We start from the raw sequence: 22,192 nt of genomic DNA on the forward strand, positions 1-22,192 counted from the left end.
TCACTTTGAAATATGATCAAAGTGATCATGCAAATGATCACTTTGATCATTTGCATGATGATCAACACATCTCTATTGTGTCTAACACAATAGAACACTAACGAAGTTGAAACCAACTTTCCACCAACGACAGTCATGCAAACGACTGTCGTTGACACTTGGAGCACAAAAGGGAACCAGTGACATCATTAGCCTTGTGAACGCCCACAAGAGGTTAAATACCTGGGTCTCCACACCAGAAAGTTGGACCAGTCCCAGCCTGGTCAGATGCGTACATGAACTGATGAAGCCTCTTGGATGAGAGGTGAAACGTCTTCCCAGACAAATAATCAAGTCCTATTTCTCTCTTTGTTGCTTTATCTGCACTTATGTAGCAATATATTTAAAAAAAACACCCTTCTGCAAATCAGGTGACCCCCCCCCCCATGTTGGCTCCCAGCGCCAAAATATAAAAATTCAACAGCAAATCTTCTTTCATCGACCCTGACTGATTGTCCCCTCACCTCAGCCTTATTCAGCGGCACACACGTTCCTCTCAATGGTTGTGTCTGTGTCTAGAGTGGCCTCTCCTGCTGGCCCCATACTTGGTTGTGAAAGCTAATTACGCCGGGCTGTTTCCTGACCAGGGTGCATGTCAATATTACACAGTGGGAGAGCTCTCACTCGCCCCACGCTGCATTGTTATTCATGAGCCTTAATTCCATCAATGGCTTCCTCAGCCACTGGACCGTGGTTGTTCCTTGGTGGTGGTGTGATTTTAAGGAAAGTGCTTTTAGCTGCCACAGAGTGATGTTACACCATGAGGAAGTGTAACTCATAGCGCCTGCCGCTTGCTTCAGACCTAATTTTTCTCATGTTACGTGCTCATTGGGGGGGGGGGGGGGGGGGGGGGGTACGCAGGGTGAGTGCTGAGTGGCTGTGGTGAAAGTTGTTATGGATCTTGCTGTGGTGATGCTTAGCTTGTCTGTGCAGGGGTGTAGCAACGCCATCCTGGATGGGGGGGTTTAGACAAATTGCAGAAGGCAAAACCCCAACTGCATCAATTTCAATATCTTAGCTCGATTATTAACACAGCAAAAAAAAAAGAGGTCTAACAACATGGATCAGGCTAAATCTAGTCTTAAAAAATGCCTAATAGCTCCATTCATCCATATTTTTTATTTTTTTGTCAGCTGATTATGTGGCCTCTATTTTATCAGGTCATTTCCATTGCGAATAAGTTTATATCAATGGCGACCTGGGTAGATAAAAATTATTTCCAGCTTTAATTTAATTGGGTTGCTCAAATTCTAATTATTTGATGCAGTTTGAGGCTATTCTGAAGATACTGGATCTGGTGGAGCCAAAAAAGGAGCAATCCCAAACTTTCAAAGAGAAAAGCTGTGTGAGGAGAGATGTCTACTACGCCTTAATCGCCTCAATGCTTCATTTAGATGTCACATTTTGTGGTAAAAAAAGCCATGAAATACCTTCACTAAAACCCATGGTTACAAGTGTTGAGGTCACAAAATGGCCGATACAATTTAATTCCGAGCAGAGTCGTAAAAAATGGTTTGAGTTTGTCTGTGTTGTATCATAGATGGAAGGAAAAATGTGGCCCCAACACAGCAGGAGTAGACTTTCCTTTATGTGCTTTTTTTTTTTCTTCCCCCCCACTCAAACAACCTGACAATAAAACGACCACGAACGGTTAAAGAATTTAGAAGCCGCAGCTGTAATCTGTCTGTGTCACAGGAGCCGTGAGAAAGGCCAGGTAGAAGGAAGCAGCGGGATACACGGGGAAAGTTTAGAAGGGAGGAAGTGAGACGGGAGACTGTTTTTATAAGCTGGAGGACGACAGAGAGGGATGCAGCGGAGATAAAAGATGCTTCATATGCACTCTGCTCCCCTTTTTGCCTGCTGATACTGTTGCCGTACCATCAGGTTTCTCGTGGCACCTTGAAACGCCGATGGAATTTGCTTTACGTCCGCTCCTCCCTGATACCGTTGCTCACGACGCTGCTCCCCTGCAAGTTGCACATCTGTTGGGGTTTGATTAGTTACGGGATCAGAATTTAAATTTGCCTCCTCAAGGATCTTGGTTTGACATCAAACCTTCACAGAGACGTCTTACGGGCCGCTGTTGGTCATGGTCTACGAATTTAAACATGGACGTCAAAATTTTCTTAACACCACCTGAAAGCCCGTCGTCTTTCCCAGGTCTTACCTGCCACTGCGGCCTCATTATACTGTAATTTTTTCTTTTGTGAGCAATTTCAAGAAGCTACCGCGATTGCTTCCCTCACTGTGACACCTAAGGCCTTCCTCATGATGCAAGTTCACATGAAAGAGCAAAGGCAATGACTTGCTGTCAGTATATTTAATAAAAGATGATAAAAAATTGATGGAAGTGTTGATTCCAGTTGGGAAATTATCCCGCTGCAGCAGCATAAAATAATAAAATTCAACACGGATAAAAGACATAGAATACAAACACAGAAGTAGAATATATAACAGGCTAGAAAACACAGCAAAATATAAATAATAAAAGCCATATAATGGCATAACTGAATTGGTTAGGAATAGCAAAAGCAATTGTAACTGTCAACACTGTTTTTGTATAAAGTCTTAAATGAATTCTTCACATATTGGAAATCAGGATACACTACATGAACTGCACGTCATAAGTGCGGTGATAGAATTTGAAATATATTGAAGCAATCACTGCTGCTGATAATCATAAGTAGTTACTGACTGTGAAAGTAGACCCTCTTCTTTAGCCAAGATGGAAAACAGATTGTACTACAGATACTATTATTACGGATATAATAGATTATTATCTTCTACTTAAGGCGCCATCCAGAGGTCCTTTGTACTCACATGTGAATGCAACGTCTTTTGTCTCTATTGGATCCCCGCCGAAACGTTGGCTCCACTTTCCTCACAGTCGATTGTGGTATTTACCCATGTGCGAAAAAACAGTCCTTTAGAGGTTTTGGTCCGCAGCATTAGAAACCATGGCAACAGAGCTGGGTTTTGAACTTGAGACGTCTTTGTGAGGAAACGGCGAGGGCTAGGCTCAAAGCTAGCTTGCCTATCCACTGATCCCGCTCGGCGAGACAGGCCCTCCGGTCGTAATAGATTCCCCCGAAACGGAGGAATTAGGCGAGGATAACACATTTTGCGTTCCGTGCAACGCCAGAACATGCCCACACTCCAAAAAAAAGTGTAATTTTTGCAAAAGTGGTTTGCAATAAATCTTCTGCTACAACCAGACGAGGACACCCAAATGCATAGCGGAGTTGGGGAAACAAGCTGAGCAGAAACAAACAGACAGGATGACACTCTCTAGACTTTGTTTTCCACCAGAATGAGACCCCCCCTTCCCTTCCTCCTCCTCCTCCTCCTAAGGCTGTATCTCAGGAGACCTGTTGGTATGGAAGAGAAGTTAAAAGACAGCTAAATGTCTTGGCTTCCCTTGACAAATTCAATCGGACAGCGGTGCTGCGTGGGGTGGGCCCTGTCACCCCTACCATACAGGAAAGGGCCAGAACTATATTAGTCTTTGTACTTCTTGTTCTGTCCTTGTTCACCTCGCTTGCACTCCTGGTCTGTCAAACGAAGGCTCTGCATAAATCTGAAGCAGTCACGCCGAGGTGTTCACGAAACAGGGCGCCTGAAGTAAAGCTTTAGAGGAAGACAGAAAATTAACTCTAGTATTTAAACAATAAATCGATTGATTATTAGTTATTTTTCAAGCAAAAAATGCCACTTCCAGTTTCTCAAATAGAAGCCAGTTGAATATCTGTAGGTTTTGGTTTTTGCATTTTTCACTGTCTTGTGTCTTGTTTCCGAACACACAGACCTGATACACATTCTTTTAGATTCTCCATGACTTGGCCGTCTTGATGACATCATCGTAGTTCGTTTCGTTATTTTCACAGATCATGTTTTGATCATTCTCTACATTTTTATAATTGATGTTTGCCATAAAAAAAAAAAACCCCAAAAAACACGTATCTCAATGAATAAAATATGAAATATTTTAACACTGTCAAGTTGTATTTTGCCACTGCTGCCATGCCACCATCAACATACAGTCACTGGTCCATCTAGATAATGAGTTAGGACCACTGTGCCTTCATACTCCAGTAAATTACTTTCCCCTCAGACTTAAGTCGTGACTGACGGTACCTCGGGCGTATTGACACCGAGGAGACAGAGTTCAGTCAAGCCCAAGCTTTTAATCCCAACCGTGCTTCCTTAAGGACAATTCCTTAAGACCCTTGGTGATTTCCCGCATGCCAATGCAGGCACTGGACCCTTGCCGAGCTATCGACGCCTGACCCCCTCCTGTACCGGGCGCTAAGGTTACTCATAACCCCTGCTCGTCTTTCATTATTGAGATGTGAATGAGGAAGGTCAGGGGGTGGCTCTCATCGATCGGTCAACACAGGAATATTTGATTGTCGCTCGGGCGGCTCTGCCAAGACACTCTTCATCACCGCGACGAAGGTGGCCATTTTAAATGAACAAAAAGGTTGAGCGTGTACAGTAAACATGAAGTTTTAAAATGGCTGTTTAAAAAAAAAAAAAACCTGCAAGGTCATATTCACTGTCTTTCATTCTGTTCTTTTACTTAAGTGATTACGAAGCCGCAGCTGCGCAGAGAAATGTACTCAATGCTAAACCTTGTGGCTTGTATAGATAGAGTGGTTTGTTTTTAGAGGCACCTGTTTGTCCTTTTGTCATATGAAGTAATTAGCAGCGAAACACCCTCCTAGAAGCTAAGCACTACGGCCGACCCGTTAGAGAAGCAATGCAATTTTAGGCTTTGAAAAAGGGGCTTTGAAGAAGGAAAGTGCTGGAAGCACATACTGGCCCAAGTTGGACATTGGAAGTTACCATGGTGACAGCGACTAGAAATGAAAAATCTGTGCTTAAAGGCAGGCCTTGGTGTGTGTGTGTGTGTGTGTGTGTGTGTGTGTGTGTGTGTGTGTGTGTGTGTGTGTGTGTGTGTGTGTGTGTGTGTGTATGTGAGTGAGTGAAAGTGAGAGAGAGGGAGATGGCGGCGGGGATCAGTGATACAGTATGCTCATTGATTTGTGTGTAGATTATAAATACAGGGAATGGATTGCTATTCTGTTTGACTGTCGACGTGAATAGTTTCGTATTCTTTTTGCAGACAAAATTTTTCCAAAATAAGGATCGAGCGACAGTCCAAGGAAAAGGATTAGAATCTTTTTGAGCAGTGCATGCAGCCACATAAGCCCCCTAAAGCACTCCTTTGACTCGAACCAGCAGCAGACGTCGCTCTTTGTGCCTAACAAACAGGACCTGATGCCTTGAAAAGTCAAACTAGTGGCATTTCTGCCTCTCTCTGCTTTTTATTCCCCGTCCGTCCGTCTGAAGGCCAGCACAGCAGTGGCACCACCGGGTATCTGGCCGAAGAATCTGGCGCTCTGCAGAGATGCTCTTGAGATGGGGCTCAGAGTCCCCAGCAGGAGCGGTTTAAAAGGCTAACCCTGGTCAGCGCTTTAATGGGGCCTGTCACTGGAATATTTCAGGATGAATTCCTTTATGCTATAGAAAAGTGTATTGAGTGTGTGGATGCGCGTGGATGCCTGCAGTCGGCTTGCAGAGATGCCGGTGCTCATACATACACCATTTCAATTTAGCCCCTACACACACAAACACACACACACACACACATCACACATCACAAATCTCCCTTCTTCACACCTTGCACGTCAAATTATCGTTTTTCCTGAATACGTGACACATTCATATTCATGTGACTGGTTGTAAAAAAAGATATGACCCAATCCTCACTTTTACACATCACCCCACCCGCACCCCCCACCCCCCCTCCTGGAATGAGGCTTAGCCCAAAATGGCGCCTACAGTGCTGAAAGTCCCCCGGGGGCCTTCGCCGGGAGATAAATCAAGCGTCACCAGGAAGATAGGGAGCAGCATCATTCGTTGGCAAGAATAGAAAAATTCATCCTGGAAATCGTAAATCATTAGACGGGGCAGGCCCCAGTGAATAAGCCTCACCCACCAAACAAATCGATTCGTGAAGTCACTGCACATTTCAATCCTCCCTCCTGCCTCCGTACAGGCACCTGGAGAGACGGCATGGGTGTTTGTGATTTACATATACATACCCGGAGATTAGACGCTTGTTGTTTTTGACAGAGTGACACACATTTAAATCACACACACGCACACACACACACACACACACACACACACACTGATTCTTTATTTCTATGTTTACTTTTTAATGGGAGAGATGTATTAAAAAAAATATATATATGCTATTAGGCTTGTGTAATGAATATCACTTGCAGCAGATTACTCTCATGGTGTGGATGCCTAGAAGAGGAGGAGGTGGAGGTGGAGGGAAAGTGCTTTTCCAATCAATGCCTATTCTTCTCATAGCAACAGATTTCAAAACATGTCTTAATGAACTATTGTCCTGAAGCTAGTGGAAATAACTTTTTTTTTCTTTTTACCCATTTGACTCGGTAACAATCTATCTCAAAATAATAATACCTCCTGCCTCTAGTGACTTCATGCATACAAATTGCATTCAGCCCTAATTCAGTTTTCCAGGTTGAGACTTCTGCGGTTGCTAAACAGTGTGTCTTGCTGTAAGAAATAAATCTGCGCAATGCAAAAAGCTTCTGAGACAATTGACATGTTACTTACTGATCAGAACTGGGGGGGGGGGGGGCAGCCAACTCATGGAAAACAATCGGAGAGTTCTCGATATTGGATCTTATGAAGTGTCACAGTTTGTAGGTCGAGTTGTCAGAAATCCCCCCGTCGCCCCGTTTTAAATGAGAGCAGTCGGGGGATATAATGACGGAATACTCAAGCTGGCGTTTTAATCAGTCACTGTCATGGCTGCTGCGTCATGTAAATCATAACATGTCTGCACGCATGATGACATAATTCACACACAACTCCGCATCCGAGCTGCTTCTAATTGTCACCGTGGCGTAAGCGGGGAGACGGTAATAACAGCGATCATCTGTGTGGAAACTGTATTATTTCAATAAACATTAGCAGGCGGATTCAGTTCATTCACAGCATAAAACAAAGAACATAGAGTGCAGATAATGCATTATTTATTGGAATTTCCACTCCGGCTACAAGGTTGCGGTTCAGTGTGTGTGTGTGTGTGTGTGAAAGTCTGTGAGAGCGATATTTAAACTAATATTGGCAGAACTTGGAATCACTATCAAGTTTAAACAAAAACACTGTTCTTTGCTCTCTTTTGTAGCTGCGCAATTTTCAAGATGTGTATCTGCAGACATCCAAGGAAAGGGGCTGCGGGATTATTCCGCCAAGTTTATCTTTGCCCTTTTGAGACAGACACTCGTGCCTCGTTCTCCAGGAGACCACTCACCGTGTGTGTGTGTGTCGTCCGTCCTGTCCCCCCCGCTCCCCCGGCTTCGAAAAGCAGAGATAAGCTGTATATGTACATGTGAATACATGTATGAGAAAACGGGCCGGGCATTGATGTCAGAGAGGATTCATTACACGAGCTCTATTGTATTCAGAAAGAATGGTTGTATATCACCAGTGTGTGAAAGAGTACAATTGAACTCTAACACTCATCTAAATGAATTATCATACAGGGCCAAGTGTTTGTTGTGTAATTTAAACAATACACCTGTATTATAAACTCTAACTGCACTGCCCCTATAAAAGCAGTTCTACTGGATGTATTTGGATCAATAATATATATATTTTTTTTTTTTCCTAATGTTGAATTTGGAAAGCGTCTGACTCCCCCAGCAACCCCCCAGCATGTGCCAAATTTTATACTTTAATGGAATTTCTGTGCGCGCAGCCAGATAGATGTCTACAGTATGTGCAGAATCACAGACTGACCTTTCAGGTGGAGAGAGAAATTGCATCACCTAATACCTGTTGTGGCACCAAAAGAGATGGATTAATTTCAAAGAGGCGAGTGGAGCAAGTTTGATCTGTCTGCGGCTGGATTACCACTCCGTCAAAATAACAAGAGCGGGAGTCCTGTTCAGGATTCCTGCAAAGAAATTACAATGGCTCCTTGTTGCAGGGCTTATGTAAATATAATCAAGTATTTTCAACCAAAAAAAACCCCCAAAAAAACAAAACAAAAGCAGCAATATATACAGTGTATACATATAGACTATATGCTCTGCACAAATAGCTTGTTCACTACACCGCCTTTATTTTTGCTGTTAGAGTGAAGTAAAGGTGGCGTCCTTTCAAGCATTGTTACTACAGCATTTACATTGCTGATGTTTAAGAGTTATTTGAGATTTAACTGTAGTAATTGGCACCTCAAATAGTGCAAATGAAAATGTAAGTGTAATATATAAATATAAGTATAATAGGAAATGTATCCCTGAAGACCCTGTTCAGTCCCGTCCTGTGTAAGATGATGTAAACTCCATAAATTCACATGATGTGCGCTTTGTTTCTTTTACGTCTACAGGTATTCCAAGTGCTGTTTACCACCGCTCATCAGCCTTAGTGCTGTCAGTTCAAATTCCTCTGCCCCCATGAAACATCTCAAGGTTTTTAGACCTGACTTGAGAAGAGCAGCCAGCCTGAAGTAAATGAAATTCCTCCCTAAGAAGCATCGCTCATCCTGGGAGGAGTGCATCCCCCCCGAGGTCATAACCTTTCTCTGGCCTGACCTTGAAGAGTAACAGCCCGGAAAAATCAGTGCAACTCAGTTTCCAGGTTCCCTTTTTTACTATGGCCCAAAAGGCAACACAGTCTGGTGTTTACAATTACAGTACAGCAACGGTAAATAGATATTTTAAATGATATATTTTCAGTTTGTTATTGTTTCTTCTCAATCATATAAAATCACTGAGTGCACGCACACACAAAAACTACAGTTGTTGTGTAATTAAAATGCACACATACTAAATATATACACACCAACATGTAAGGAAACCTCTGGGTTTTTGCTGCTGCGCTGCGTTCAGGCGCCAACAGCTGCTGGAGGACAAGACGTCGGCAACTTGAACTTTCAGCGGCCGCAGCTGTAAACATGAGTCTTTGCCCTGCGGACTGTTTTCATGTAGTTGACACTGTTGAACACATATTATTGAATATACGGCCTCTAAAGTGTTCTGAAAATAGCGCTGGATACTTGCCTTGTGCAAACGAAGTGGTAATAAAAAGCGCCGCACATAAACTGTGAGGTGGGATATCATCTTCAGTCGGTTGGTGAATGTACAAATAGAACAAATCAGAGAGAAAAAAAAACGTGACCATTGTTCATATTTGTCTCATCCATCACTGTGAGCCATAAACAAGCCTGATCTCTCCTCTCACTTACAAAATATTATTTTGTCATCACCTCGGAGAAAGTGCCCACTCTGTCCAAACACACAGCGAAACAGGAAAAGCATGTGTTTATCAAGCTGAGCTCGTGCTTCACTTTAGGCTCTCGGGCCTGTAGCCAAGCAAATGAGCTTCATAGATGAATCCATATGTCGCCTCCTTCCATAACTTCTCGGCGTGAACTCGGCGGATTTTCTTCAAAGACTCGAGGAGTCTGTGCGTCCGGAGTCGCGGCGCCTCTGTGCCACCGCATTTTTCCTCAGCTTGTTGTTGCGTCGGGATGAACCGCGGCTTATCTCCCAAATATAATATTAGAGAGAGGGAAAACTGTGCGATGTAAAAATCTTATGAAAGCTGCTAATCTCTGTGAATGGCTAAGAGGGATTACGCTTGTCAGGAGGGGAAAAATGAGCTCAAGATGCTCAGTTTTTTTTTTTTTTAGAAATAAAAATGAATCTATGTAAGCAGTGGAAGTAGTTCATGAGGGATAATCAATCTTGACCTTTGTTTGACCACCCCTAATGAAACTCTTATTCCATACTTAATAGAGCCTGATAAAGGTCAGTCATATAGCTCCTGCACATAAACACTCCATCTTCCCTATACTGAGCAGTCACTTGGTGCTTTATTCATTTCTGCTTAGTTCCACACAGTTAATCCTGTGTAAAAAAAAAAAAAAAAAAATGAATATGGCTCATGTTTTGTCACCCATAGTGTTTGTGCAAACAGTCTGACAGGGCTTGATGTATTTTTTTTTTTTTTGGGGGGGGGGGGCTGTGGTTTTGTGGCACGTTGCTAATGCCACCCAGCAGGCAGGCGATGCAGCAGCGTGTTAATCCAGCCGTCTGTATCGCCTGCGCCGATCGATCATCTGTTGAATGTGAAGGTGCGGTGCGTTTTTTTTTTTTTTTTTTTTTTTTTTGCGCGTACATGTTCATCCGCGTTTTGTGCGGTGCTACGTGATCTTAAGCGCTTGAGAACAGTGAGCCCCTCTCAGTGATTCACGTTAAATCCTCCACACCCACACTCGGCCGTTTAATGTATGGTGTATACATTCATTCTCCGTGTTCCTCCTCTGCTTTTTTTAATCTGCGTCGAGCGGCTCCTTAGGTGTTTTGGAAACAAGCTGTAGCTTTAGAATATAGACAGAATTTGTCAGGTAGACTCGGTAGAATACAGTCAGCAATTACAGATAATTGGTCGGAGGTGTGCTTCTGCATACGGGTGTGGAGTATCTCTGTGCAGGTTGTTTGAATGTGTATCTGACATAGAAAATAAACTAGAAATAAGCTAAATCTCTGCTGATGCTGACTGGCATCTCATGTATTAAAGGCTGTTTGGTAAACTGGTATATCTCCTTATGGAGATATAATATAGAGCCCATTAAAGCTCAGGCTGTTTACATTTGTGTTTGTCTGACATTCCATTTATATACTGTTTAATAAATTACATACATTTTGCAATATGCACTGCTTGGAAGAAGACCAGAGAAAGACCAGTCTCTTTTTAGATTTATTTATTTTTTATTCCATGCATTATGCCTCCTTATCCAAACCTGGCGCCTACATAACCCACAATGCAACTCAACCACCAACAGTTTAGCTAATGTAACTTCGAGCTGCTACCCTCAAGAGGTGTGGGTAAGCTCACGTCTTTCTGGCCCATTTGTTTTAAATTCATTTTCAAACTTGTAGTCGTCAGCGACAATCATGCAGTAGCACCTAGTGAAATTGATGGAATGGGGTTGACAGCACCTGTTGATCACATAGACTTCAACCTCGGGTGACATTTGACAATGCAAATTTGCACCTTTGAACAATTGCAAACTGCCATGGCAGGTATAACTGATGGAGAGAAACTGAGAGTCCAGAATGGCGGGAGCTCTCACATTAGCTGTGGCGCACCATCCAGTGTTGGTTTGCCACTTCAGAAGCAAGAGTAATAGAGATTCCCCCTTTTTTTAATTTCACTGCGGTACTTCCTGGTGTGACCGGGCGCTGCGCTGAAACACTTAACACCGCGATGCCCCCTTCTCCAGCTGTAGCGGCTAACGACAACAGCTGAATGAAATCTTTCCGTCTGCGTTATTTTCCCACTTCAAAACCCCCCCTGTTAATTGGTGAATCCGTGTGCTTACAGGAGGAGTTAACAAAATCAGCGCGGTTTCAGTGAATTCAATCACACACACACACACGCAACCCTCCCGAGCACTTAGAGGGCATTAGCATGGTTGTTAGAGTTTATTTGATAATCCCCAGCTTGGGGTATCTTCGAAGTAACTCCAAATAATTGGAACATAGTGAATAAAAGATACATTATAATACACTCGGCAGCAGCTCCACAACAGAAAACTTGATGCGTACGCTCCTTAACAAGCTTCTCTACGTGAACAATAGGCTTCCAGTGGGACTTCAACTGATAATTCCTCTTTCTGTAAAAGAGCTGCACTAATTGACACTCGGCTGTTGCCCTTTAATACTTCTTGGTTTTACTCAAGAGCGAAATGCACAAGTGTTCAAGGCCACTGCTTCCCTTCTTCTTGAAAACGCTTTTCTTCAGGTTTTCATGGGAGTTTTAAAGGTTGTTTTTATTTATTTATTTATTTTTTTTTTTTTCTTGTGCCGTGCCGGGAGACAGGTTGAATGAGAAAAGATGGATGCTGTGGTGTGCAGCTTGGAAAGATAATGAATGAAGTCGACCATGGGTGGCGAAGACCATCACTAAAGCGTAATGGGTCCCAACAGAGAGACGTGGATATTGACCCATCCGTCACTTTTTTTCTTTCTTTTTTTTTTTTTCATCATCCCGCCCACCCCACTGGCACTCCCCTCTCACATCCCCTTTTCTTACAAATACAAACTCTTACAAGTGTGTGCACAGCCTGGCGCGCACACACACAGACACACACCGCAGTGTACACAAAAAAAACAAGCAATATACCAACGTGCACTTTGTCTCTGCACACACAACCCCCCCACCACCCCCCACCCCTCACTCCCAGTCCCTAAAGCACCTCGCGCATCTTTTTCTCTGCTTAACACGAGAACTGATACCAATATGTTGTGTGGATTTCTTGGAGGTGAGGCGGTTTGGATGTGTTTGCTCTTCTTAACTGAAAGCAAATGGAGAGTGTGCGCTCCCTGACAGGGACTGTTTCATCAAACACATACGAACTGTGGAAGAACTCCAGAGACGTCCCCTCCATGCGGAATGCCAGCTGAACCGTCTCCGTTCTTATTTGACTTACTTCAGGCAAACTTCTTTGTTATGGATTCTATGGAAAATCACTCACAGCAATTTGGCATGTTGGAAGCAGATTCAGCATGTCTTTTCTTTTCTTTTCTTTTCTTTTCTTTTCTACCTGAACTTTTATACGCTGGCGAACCTTTCTCTTCTTCCACTCAGTTGATATTTTCCTCCTGATATAAATCACTGAAAGAGAAAAGTGGTGCACACCACTCGTCCTTTATTACTCTCCAATGTGGACAAATCTGTCTGGCTTCGATAACTACGCTGTCCCTATATCATCTAAGACTTTTTCTTTTTTCTTTTCTCTTTTATTCATTGATTGATTCACTCACCCATTCATTCATTCATGTATTTATTTGTGTACCGTGTCAGAGGTCACTAGACGGAGGGGACCCAACCCACATACTGTCATCAGAGGCAGCAGTGGGATCAGCCAGCGATTATAGTGATTACAGTTAGTGCTTACATAGGGCTCTGGTGCTTTGTGCCACATCTCCCCTCGTCAGCTGGCAGTCTGAGCTCGAGTCTGCCAGTTATAACAAACAGCAGACGAGGGAACAGGAGGAATAAAGCTATGAGGGAGGAAACTGCGGAATCCGGATAGAAAAGGGGCCGTCGGTGGGCACATTTGCAAAATCAAGTTTTTTGTCCTCTTTTTGAAGTCTTCGCTCGTGTAGAGCGTTATATCCAGACGACAGCGTAATCCTTTATCATTTGCTGTCATTACACGTCTAGTAGTGAGTTGATAACAGTAGAATTAACCGCTTTGTGTGTATCCGTCTTGTTTATCATTTGCTTGCGGAACCCAGAAGCCGCCATCCCAATCAGAGCATGTAGCCTGCAGTACTGTAACCTAACCACCTGCTGTCTGCTTCCTCCTATAGTGCGTATGTAAACTGCATACATATGTGAACACATCAGTCAAAGGCAATCCATTTCCCTCTCCCCCTGCTAGTTCAAAGGGCTCCGTCAGAGCCAAGTGTCTGATGAAATCCTGATTACCACACTAATTGGTAATTGTGAAGTCGTTGTGGCACGTGGTGCGGGCAGCTTCTCCCGCAATCGATCCCCCCCCCCCCCCCCACCTACTCTGCCATTGATTTGTGCTTAATACATTTAATTGTAATTATTTCTCCACCTTATTTTATTCCTTTGCAGTGCGTAGGTGCCTTGAGGACACTGATGGAAAAAAAAAAAAAAAAATGATCAGGAGGTATTTGTGGTGTGTGTGTGTGTGTGTGCACAGAGGTAAAAATGCACAGCAGTGATAAAGGGGATTTTTGAATGTGGGTCAAGATAGATGTTAAGGCTGGGATTAAGTTTGCAATCCACGTTAAATACACATTATGATGTTTAATCCCCCAAGAGGAAGTTATTAAAAACTGTGATTAAAATTGTAGATTTGGTCCTGGCTTTACTTCCAGGACAGTGTTGTTGAATCCAAAATACATACACAAGTTGTCCATTTTAATGGTTTACAGTAACAAACAAAGTAGAACAGCTGTATCTATATTGCTAGCAAATGAACTCTATATGTGTGCGCGTCCATGTCCATGTTCCCTTCATGCAAGTGTTCAAGTCTCTGCTCCATCCTCCGGCTTGTTACATCTCCTCTATCCACCTCACTTCTAATTCTATACGACACTTAATCTTAACTTGTGCTCTCAGCCGCTGATTACAACCCCCCCAGGTTCTAAACAGAATAAACCACATATGGTTGCGAGGAGGAAGGGTGCGGGGATGAGAAGCCCGCCTCTGTAATTGTTTCTCAGTTTCATGGGCTTGACCTCCTTATTTATTTGACTGGCATTTACTGCCTGGGAATTAACTCTTCATAGGCCGAGACAGGCCACAGACAGCTCACTGGAGTGAGTGAGTGAGTGAGTGAGTGAGTGAGTGACAGAAGGTGAGGCGGCGGAGGGAGGGGGGCAGCAGCCTGGGTAAGGGTGGGTTCATGAACCCATAAAGCTCGCATGGGAGAGACTCGGCAGACCATATCTCATTACTGGGTTGGCTCGGAATGAGATGGGGCCCCTTTTTGCTTGTCCCTCACTGGTTCGATTGATTAGTCGGCAGCCAATCAATGATAATTAAGGTGTAGAGAATCCTTTAATTGTGGCGTATGAATCATTGTGTCAGACCCCGCCTTGACCTTCACAAGACTTGCACTGTGAACAGCCTTGCCGGGGAATAAATACCTTTTATATATTGCAAGATAATGGCAGTCCGTAAATGAGTATGGATTTGATGGACGGCGGTGCTGTATACTGTAGCTCGCAAGCATCGGGGGCCTTGCTAAGATCGCATACAGAGTGGACCCCTCAAATAGAAGCCCGGACCGACCTTCATATCCTGTGTTTCAGCAAACAGAGCACAGACAGATCAATACTTGACAAAACGTTTAAGAGTTAATGTCGTGAGATAAGCGTCACTATTATGTGCGGCGAGAGGCTCTCTGTGCATATGAAGTGGGGCTTTGATTGATGACTGCCAAAACCATAATGGCACATGAGAACACCACCGGCACTGTAATTGTGTTTTTTTTTGTTTTTTTTAAATGAAGACCTACATTGCACGTTGGAGCTGATTTCGCACTCAGTTGATTGTGTCTAACCCCCACCCCTCCACTCCCCAACCCCCCCTTCCTCCACCACCGGCATCGCCACCATCCATCATGCAGTATTAACAATGTAACCTGTATGACGTGGTTTTAAAGCCCGGCAGTAGGTCCACGACTTTCGCCTTTTACCCCCCGACGGACATGAATTTAACCTGACTTCTGAACCTAAAAAAAAAAAAAGAAGAAGAAGAAGAGTGAACTTAAACATATCACACAACTCTGCTGGAACACACTATGGTTTATTCCCTTGTCTTCACCTCACCTCTCTTGCTTTAATCTGGGTGGTATCGGAGATTGTTTCCTTCTAGTGTGTGTGTAGTCCGTCGGTTAGTCGTGACTTTTTAAGTCCCCATCAAGACAATGTATCTAAAGCAGTATTACAATGAACCTTTTTCAAACAGTTTATACAAAACACAAGATATACAAGAAAAATGCATAAGATATACCATACATCACTGCAACCAACTCTGCCGGATTTTAAATGCAATTCTTGAACTCTTCACTTTATTGGAACATTCACTGACACTGTCAATACTGGGTTCATAGCCCCTACTTAATCTTTTTAAACTGTTGTAAGTGCTAATGAGAGAACTAATCATCAAGAATCTTAATAAGAGTAATTCTACTACTACTGCTAATACTAATAATAATGATAATAATGATGATGACACATTCAAAAAGTGTGGATTTAAAAAAGAAGAGATGAAAAATTAATGAATACAGATTTGTCCAGTGAAGCAGAATAAGCATGGAAATGAATGCCCCAGGAAAGGCGGGGGGTAATACAGTATGTAAGTACTTATACACACAGTGGGGTCCAAAAGTACATCTCTATCCCCAAACTCCATTTTTAGTCAATTCACTGCTGACCTCCACGCAATCATAATTCATTCTCAAAATCTTCTCGTTGGCTTAAATGGGGACTCCACTGATTTCAATGTTGCACTTTCATAAAGCTGGGGGACCTAGAAGAGCCATGTCTAAACACATGATCAAAGTCAAAGCAACAAGGGGCACAATTTTTTTTTTTTTTTTTTTACAGGTTTAGTATTAAAACACAGTTAACCTGAACCTGATGCGTAAAAGTGTCGGATCAGCCCTTTAAAATATCCAAATATAGAAATCTTACTCAGTTCATTTATATTTAAGAGTGGACCGGACTAATCTTTTTCATAAACAGCAGAGCTTCATAATCTTCAACTTCATTAACCGCTAATCTAACTAATGCGCCCCCCTGTATGTTGTGGCCAATCAGAAAGATGGAGTCGTCCACGGTTGCCATCAGTGCCATGTTCTTTCTAACTGAAATGACCTCCTCTCTGTTTTCAGATGTAATAACCGGACCCAGTGTGCAGTCGTGGCTGGACCAGACGTATTTCCCGACCCGTGTCCCGGAACCTACAAGTACCTGGAAGTCCAATATGAATGTGTACCTTACAGTACGTATACCTCCGTTCTCTCACACTCACAATAATGCTCCTACCCTCCATCATTCTCATATCCTCCTTTAACAGCGGTGACTCATCTACAATACACAATCAAAACACACGCTAGTAACGCTCCAAATGTCCAAAATATCAAATGTGTCACCCGGCGTAGCAGGACGGATTAAGATGCAGCGGTGGATGTGAAGACAAGTGATAATTCCTGTGATCTGGGAAAAAAAAAACCTAACACCCTGTGTGAATACGGGAAATATTATTGACAGTGTTGTTTACATGTGAAAAACAATCCAGTACATCAGTGTGGAGCAGTGTTTTCCCTTCGACGCGACACTGTTTTTTTTTTTTTATAAACAGTCGTTTAAATCTTTGTTGTAACTGACAGGAGATTAACGTTTCCTTTCGCTTTTCTTCATCCCGTATGGCGTCAACTGTGTCAGCAGTGTGCCAGCTTACACCGAGCATCCTCTGTGGAATATTGGTTGTGTAATTTATTGATGATGAAGTAAGCGAATCCTATGTATATGCTGCAGATACCGTATTAAAGCGGTACGACAAGCAAATAATTTGAGACTGCTGTCGATTTGTAACCCAGAGTGCTGCTGCTGCTGCTGCTGCTGCTGCTGCGTGGGAATAACGTTTTCAACAAGATGCTGAAAAGAATAACGCAGCGTTTTCTGTTAATGCATTCAGTCAGAGATAGTATTAGCTGCGTTTCATTTTCAGATGGCGCTTGTCACAACCTTCCCATCAGCTCCCCCAGTTCACAGCACTTTTAATATCTTTGAGGAATCATGTCTGATCATGTCGTGTCTCTGTTAGAGTAGCAGCGAGAAAGGCTGTTTGACTTTCATCAAAATGAAACACACTTGTTTTCGGTTCAGTTCAGCTCAGTGGATGCTCAGTTAATGTTCAGACTATTGAGGCATCTCTGACGGGAGTAAATACAAAAGGGATTTAATTAGAGCAGCGGGTGAGAAAGCGCCGTGGGACTGCACACGACCTGAGTGGAAAAGGTTTGGGCAGGGATTGGAAAGGATCAGCACGGGGTAACAGGATGGACATGCAAGGGAGGAAGTCCAGGTGAGGTCAGAGGAAGTGGAATGGACATTGCCGTACGACCTCAGCATTGTGTTTCGCGACCTTTTAAAGGGGAGCACCAATGTCACGGTAATTGGACCTGCCAAAATGCTGACATATTGAACGGTTTGCTCAGAAATGATATGAAAGTGGAAATATTTGGTCATGTTATTTCTTTATCTGTGTAGTCTGCAGCTGCTGGGCCCATGTGAACTCTCATAATTCAAAATCAAAACCTCCTTTTTTTTTTTAACATTTGATGTCCTGACACGGCTGCCTCAGTCGTCTGCCTGACAGGAGCTTTCATGTTGTGAAGTAAAAGCCATTTCTACCTGTGATCCAGAGCTGGCAGATGGCTCCTTTATACCTGACTCTTTGCAGTGTGCACATTTTTTTACTATCTCAACCACCCAGTGTCAGTATCTTTCTTAGGTGTCCATGTTCAACACTAAACTGTAATGGGCAGTAAGGCAACAAATCAAGCCTCTGGTTTGAGTGTAATCCTGAGTTCCTGTCAGTATATAAACACTGTTGTCCCCACCGGTGTGGCAATGTGCAAGTTTGCGAGCAGGAGTGAAGGTAATAATGAGAGAATATGCTCATGTTTTGTTTGTTTTTTTTGTCTCTATGCCTCTTAAGGGCAGTTTTTCTCTCTTTGATCACAGACAGATGGTCTGGTCTTTAACCATTATAGAGGGTGACACTGGGTTGATTTCTTTTATCCTCTTCTGCCCGATCCCGATTTATTTTGTCCCGATCCCACTGGTTGGATGGCTTTTTTTTTGTTGTTGCCAGGCCCGTTTCCTTCCTGGTCACATTTCTTCCACTTGAGGTAAATGATGTCACTTTTCTGAATTTGTATGGTGGACATACTCGCACATTATGTCTCCGTGCAAAAATAGCAGCTCTCCACCGTTGAAGCTTGGTTTTTCCCTGGCCTGTTCTGATCTCAGTGACACAATGTACTCGCTTTCCTGTCTGACGGGAACTCTGCGAGAGCTTTAGGACCCACGGAGCTCCCAGTCAGTTGGCTTCCTTGTCTCCCCACATTCCATCGCTAGAAATTGACACGGGAGTGACCCTGATTTAGCTATTTTATAGCTTTTATCGTTTCCAGTCCCTTCTGTCTCCGATTCCTTTACTTTCACTTTAGACTACTTATGTCACATTCATATATTTAGGATTTTTTGTCACACATTATGACTCCATGTAATGCAGAGGTTTGGGTTTGCTGCCCTGCCCCATCCTGATCCCTGGGTCAAGCCCTCTGGTCCGATGGGAATTCAGCCCCATGAGGCGCATGGCATTCCCATTCAGTTGTCTGTCTCGACTTACAACCTCCCTGCTTCCTTCTAATAATATACTCATCTTCCTTAAGAAATGCCAAGTCAAAACATGGAGCAGTCATCCAGCACTGTTGGAAAAGTGCTTCTGGCAGCTTTGTTGCTGTAACATTGGGGACGCCTATTAGGGGGTGCACTAGGGAGGGAAACGGGTGCACCTTGTGTGGTATAACTATTTGCCCAGAGCGATCGCAGGGAAAAAAAGATTTTCTGCTGGCAGCGCATAAACATTGCAGAAGTCGTGTAGGCGTTTATTTGTATCTTGAGTGGGGAACCAAAGTGTAATCACTAGCGGTCACCGGAGACGCATTTTGAGATGCATTTTATAGCAGGGTGTGAATGCAATTCATTTGTGACAGCCCAGTGGACTGTCTTCTTACCTCCCACGGGAAGCAATCAGATCCTTTTTGGCTGGAACGAGCCACATTTAGAGACAGTGCTTTTGTGTGTCAGTGTGTTACTTGAATCTTTCTTATAACTACATATCTTACATAATTAATCATGTACTCAATGAACATCTCTTAAAAAAAAAAAAAAAAAAAAGAAGAATGAAAGAGGTCAATCTGGTTAGCAACTGTTGACAAATAATCTGGGCGTAATGTCGGTGAAGGGCTTTGGTTTCAGACAACACAGCTCAATTGTGGATGGGCTTTTAACACCAGTCTCTTTACCGAGTTCTTGAGACAGACTGAAGGATTTGAGTGTTTAATAAGAGAAGCAGCCACCCGTGACTCCAACTCTCCTTCAGTGCTAGAGTCCGGACTCTGTATTCCACTGACAAGCTCACCCTAATACTCTTTTTCTTCCAAGTCTCCCTCACTTTCACTTAGATTTTGTCCTTTAAGTGCTCCCACTTCTCCCCTCTCCCCACCTTTATCCCCTTTATTTGCTCCCCCTGTTTTCCCCACGCAGCAATCGCAGCCGCCCCGCCTCTCGCCTGTGCCACCTTCACGGATGGCTTTTATATGCATTCTGCTTGGGGGGAGCTTTTTTCTTTTTTTTTTTTTTTTTTGGATAAATTACCGCTCGGTTCTCAATATCTTTATAAGCCGGCGACAATTGTACAACCAGATCCGCCGTTAATAATGGCAGAGGATTGTGCTAAATCGATGGGCACGTGCCGCAGATACAATATTGATTTTATTAATTTGCAATTTGATCCGCTCCATCAGTTGTAATGGAATAAAAATGTTACAATTACCACTAAGAGTGCCGATGTTTGCCTGTGCCGCGTGGCAGTGTCACAGCGCGAGGCAATCCATCATATTTTCATTTGAGCTGCTGTCTGAATAATTATTTGATATGAGCTGTGCGTTTCTTGTTTAAAGGAAATGGCATCACAGTGAAGAATGAGGGAGGGTGGGCAAAACAGCACTGATAAAAAGGCTAAACAATATAAAAGAAATTGATACATGTTGTATTTATTTCATTTTTTTTTTTTTTTTTTTAAGGAAGTGTTTAATACATTGAACTGAATACAATTTGCTTGCATCTACCGGTGTGTAACGTGGCCATGCGAATATCAGCACGCACTCATTTGTCATCTGCCAGAGGACTCTTCCTTCTTTGTCGTGGCGCAGTTTGCGCATGCTCCCCCATGCACTTTACAGATTAGTAAGGCTACCCTCAGGCAGAAGTAATGTGCTGACCCTTTATGATGACTCATAAACATGACTGTGCTCCATAGGCTGACATCTGTCTCCGCCTCGCCCTCTCACCCCGACTTTCCACGGTTCAGCGGAGAGATGCGCTTCTATTCTCTTAGTGCCCTATTAAAGCCTTCCTCCCTGGCTCGCTCCGTCTTCTCCTCCTCTCCTTGTAACTTCCCCCTTTAACAGCTCCTCCCAAAGGTCGAGCCCATAAGAGGTCAGGACAACTGTGTCTCCCTCCAAACCACACGGCGCCCTCGCTTCGGCGGTAACGAAGCGCTTACATCCTCTCGGTGGCCCCTCGAATTCTCCGACTTGTCACACAAGAAAGCCAATGCAAGCCCGCGTTGCCATGCTCTGCCGCTGAAAGAGTCTCTCTGGTGTTGAAAGCTTGCTGTTACTTTTCTTTCTTTTTTTTTTTGTCCTTCTCCTTGGCGTCAACCACCTCTTTCCAGTAATTAGACGTACTTTTCTTTGTAGTTTCCATGGCAAATTGACTGATTTGGTCCAGACGAGTGGTCAAACCCTTCACCTATCCCACCCCCCACACCAACCACCCCCCCAAAAAAAAAAAAAGAGTTAGGGGCTAATTACCCGTCCTGTCAGGGAACCGCTTTTGTTCAGTTCACTTTTCGAAATTGACACTTCTGTGTGTATGGCTGATGAAGTAGAGGGAAAGTGAGAGACGGAAAGGCAGAGACGAGAAGAGAGTGGGAGAACAAAGGAAGAAAACCTGCTGGCAGTCTGTTGCTATACATAAGCCACTAGTTCCCCCCACTGTTTGTAGCTAATAAGGACAATGTAAAATCCTGCCTCGCACAGTGGGATCCAGCTCAGCCCCTGTCAGATATGGCTCGCGCTTTGGAAGCTAAGCCAGGGCATATAATCATGCAATCAATTCCCTGATTTGAATGGGACGGTGTAATCCTGAGCTCATTCCTCATTGAAACTTGCCATGTAATGTGTTCTTTTATTTCCAACTTACCTAATTTGTTTTTAATTCATTTTGCTAATAATAACACTCCTCGCAGGTTCAGGAGGGGCCTAATCGAATAATGGAATAGATTGTTTTGGCAAGTTTCGCTCAGCACCTGCGGCCAATCTAAATGTCCTTCTGTGTTGGCAGGTGAGGCCATGAAATTGATGCTCTACACATGGCTATCACTTACAATGCAGTTTGGGCATAATATAGTGTGATTACAGGGCCTGTTATTCAGTGGTCACACCTAAGGTAAACACCACCTGTGTGACCAGGATGGGACTGCATGGCTGTAATGTGGACACTGTGACTGGTTATGCCCCTCACATCCGTGTCTTATCTGTCCGGCTCATAGTTTTCATGTCCTTGCACATCCAAAGATTTCAGATGAACAAAAAAAGAAAAAAAAAAGATGTCTCAGCTGATGCTCAAATGTAGATTTGCTTTGATAGTTGTTCACACTTAGTATTCAAACATCATCAGCGCTCTAC

The 22,192-nt window shown here is 43.5% G+C and overlaps 1 protein-coding gene across 15 annotated transcripts in view; it reads left to right on the plus strand.

Annotated features, from left to right (window-relative positions):
* Nucleotides 1–22,192, plus strand: part of LOC130164395 (adhesion G protein-coupled receptor L3-like) — a 211,003-nt gene that overhangs the window by 95,095 nt on the left and 93,716 nt on the right. For all 15 annotated transcript variants that reach the window (XM_056369102.1, XM_056369106.1, XM_056369103.1 and 12 more), the window contains one exon: nucleotides 16,538–16,647. In XM_056369102.1, coding sequence (XP_056225077.1) covers nucleotides 16,538–16,647 — 110 coding nt within the window. The remainder of the gene's footprint in view (nucleotides 1–16,537; nucleotides 16,648–22,192) is intronic.

The sequence above is a fragment of the Seriola aureovittata genome, chromosome 23 (assembly GCF_021018895.1).
Source record: "Seriola aureovittata isolate HTS-2021-v1 ecotype China chromosome 23, ASM2101889v1, whole genome shotgun sequence".
Classification (NCBI taxonomy): domain Eukaryota; kingdom Metazoa; phylum Chordata; class Actinopteri; order Carangiformes; family Carangidae; genus Seriola; species Seriola aureovittata.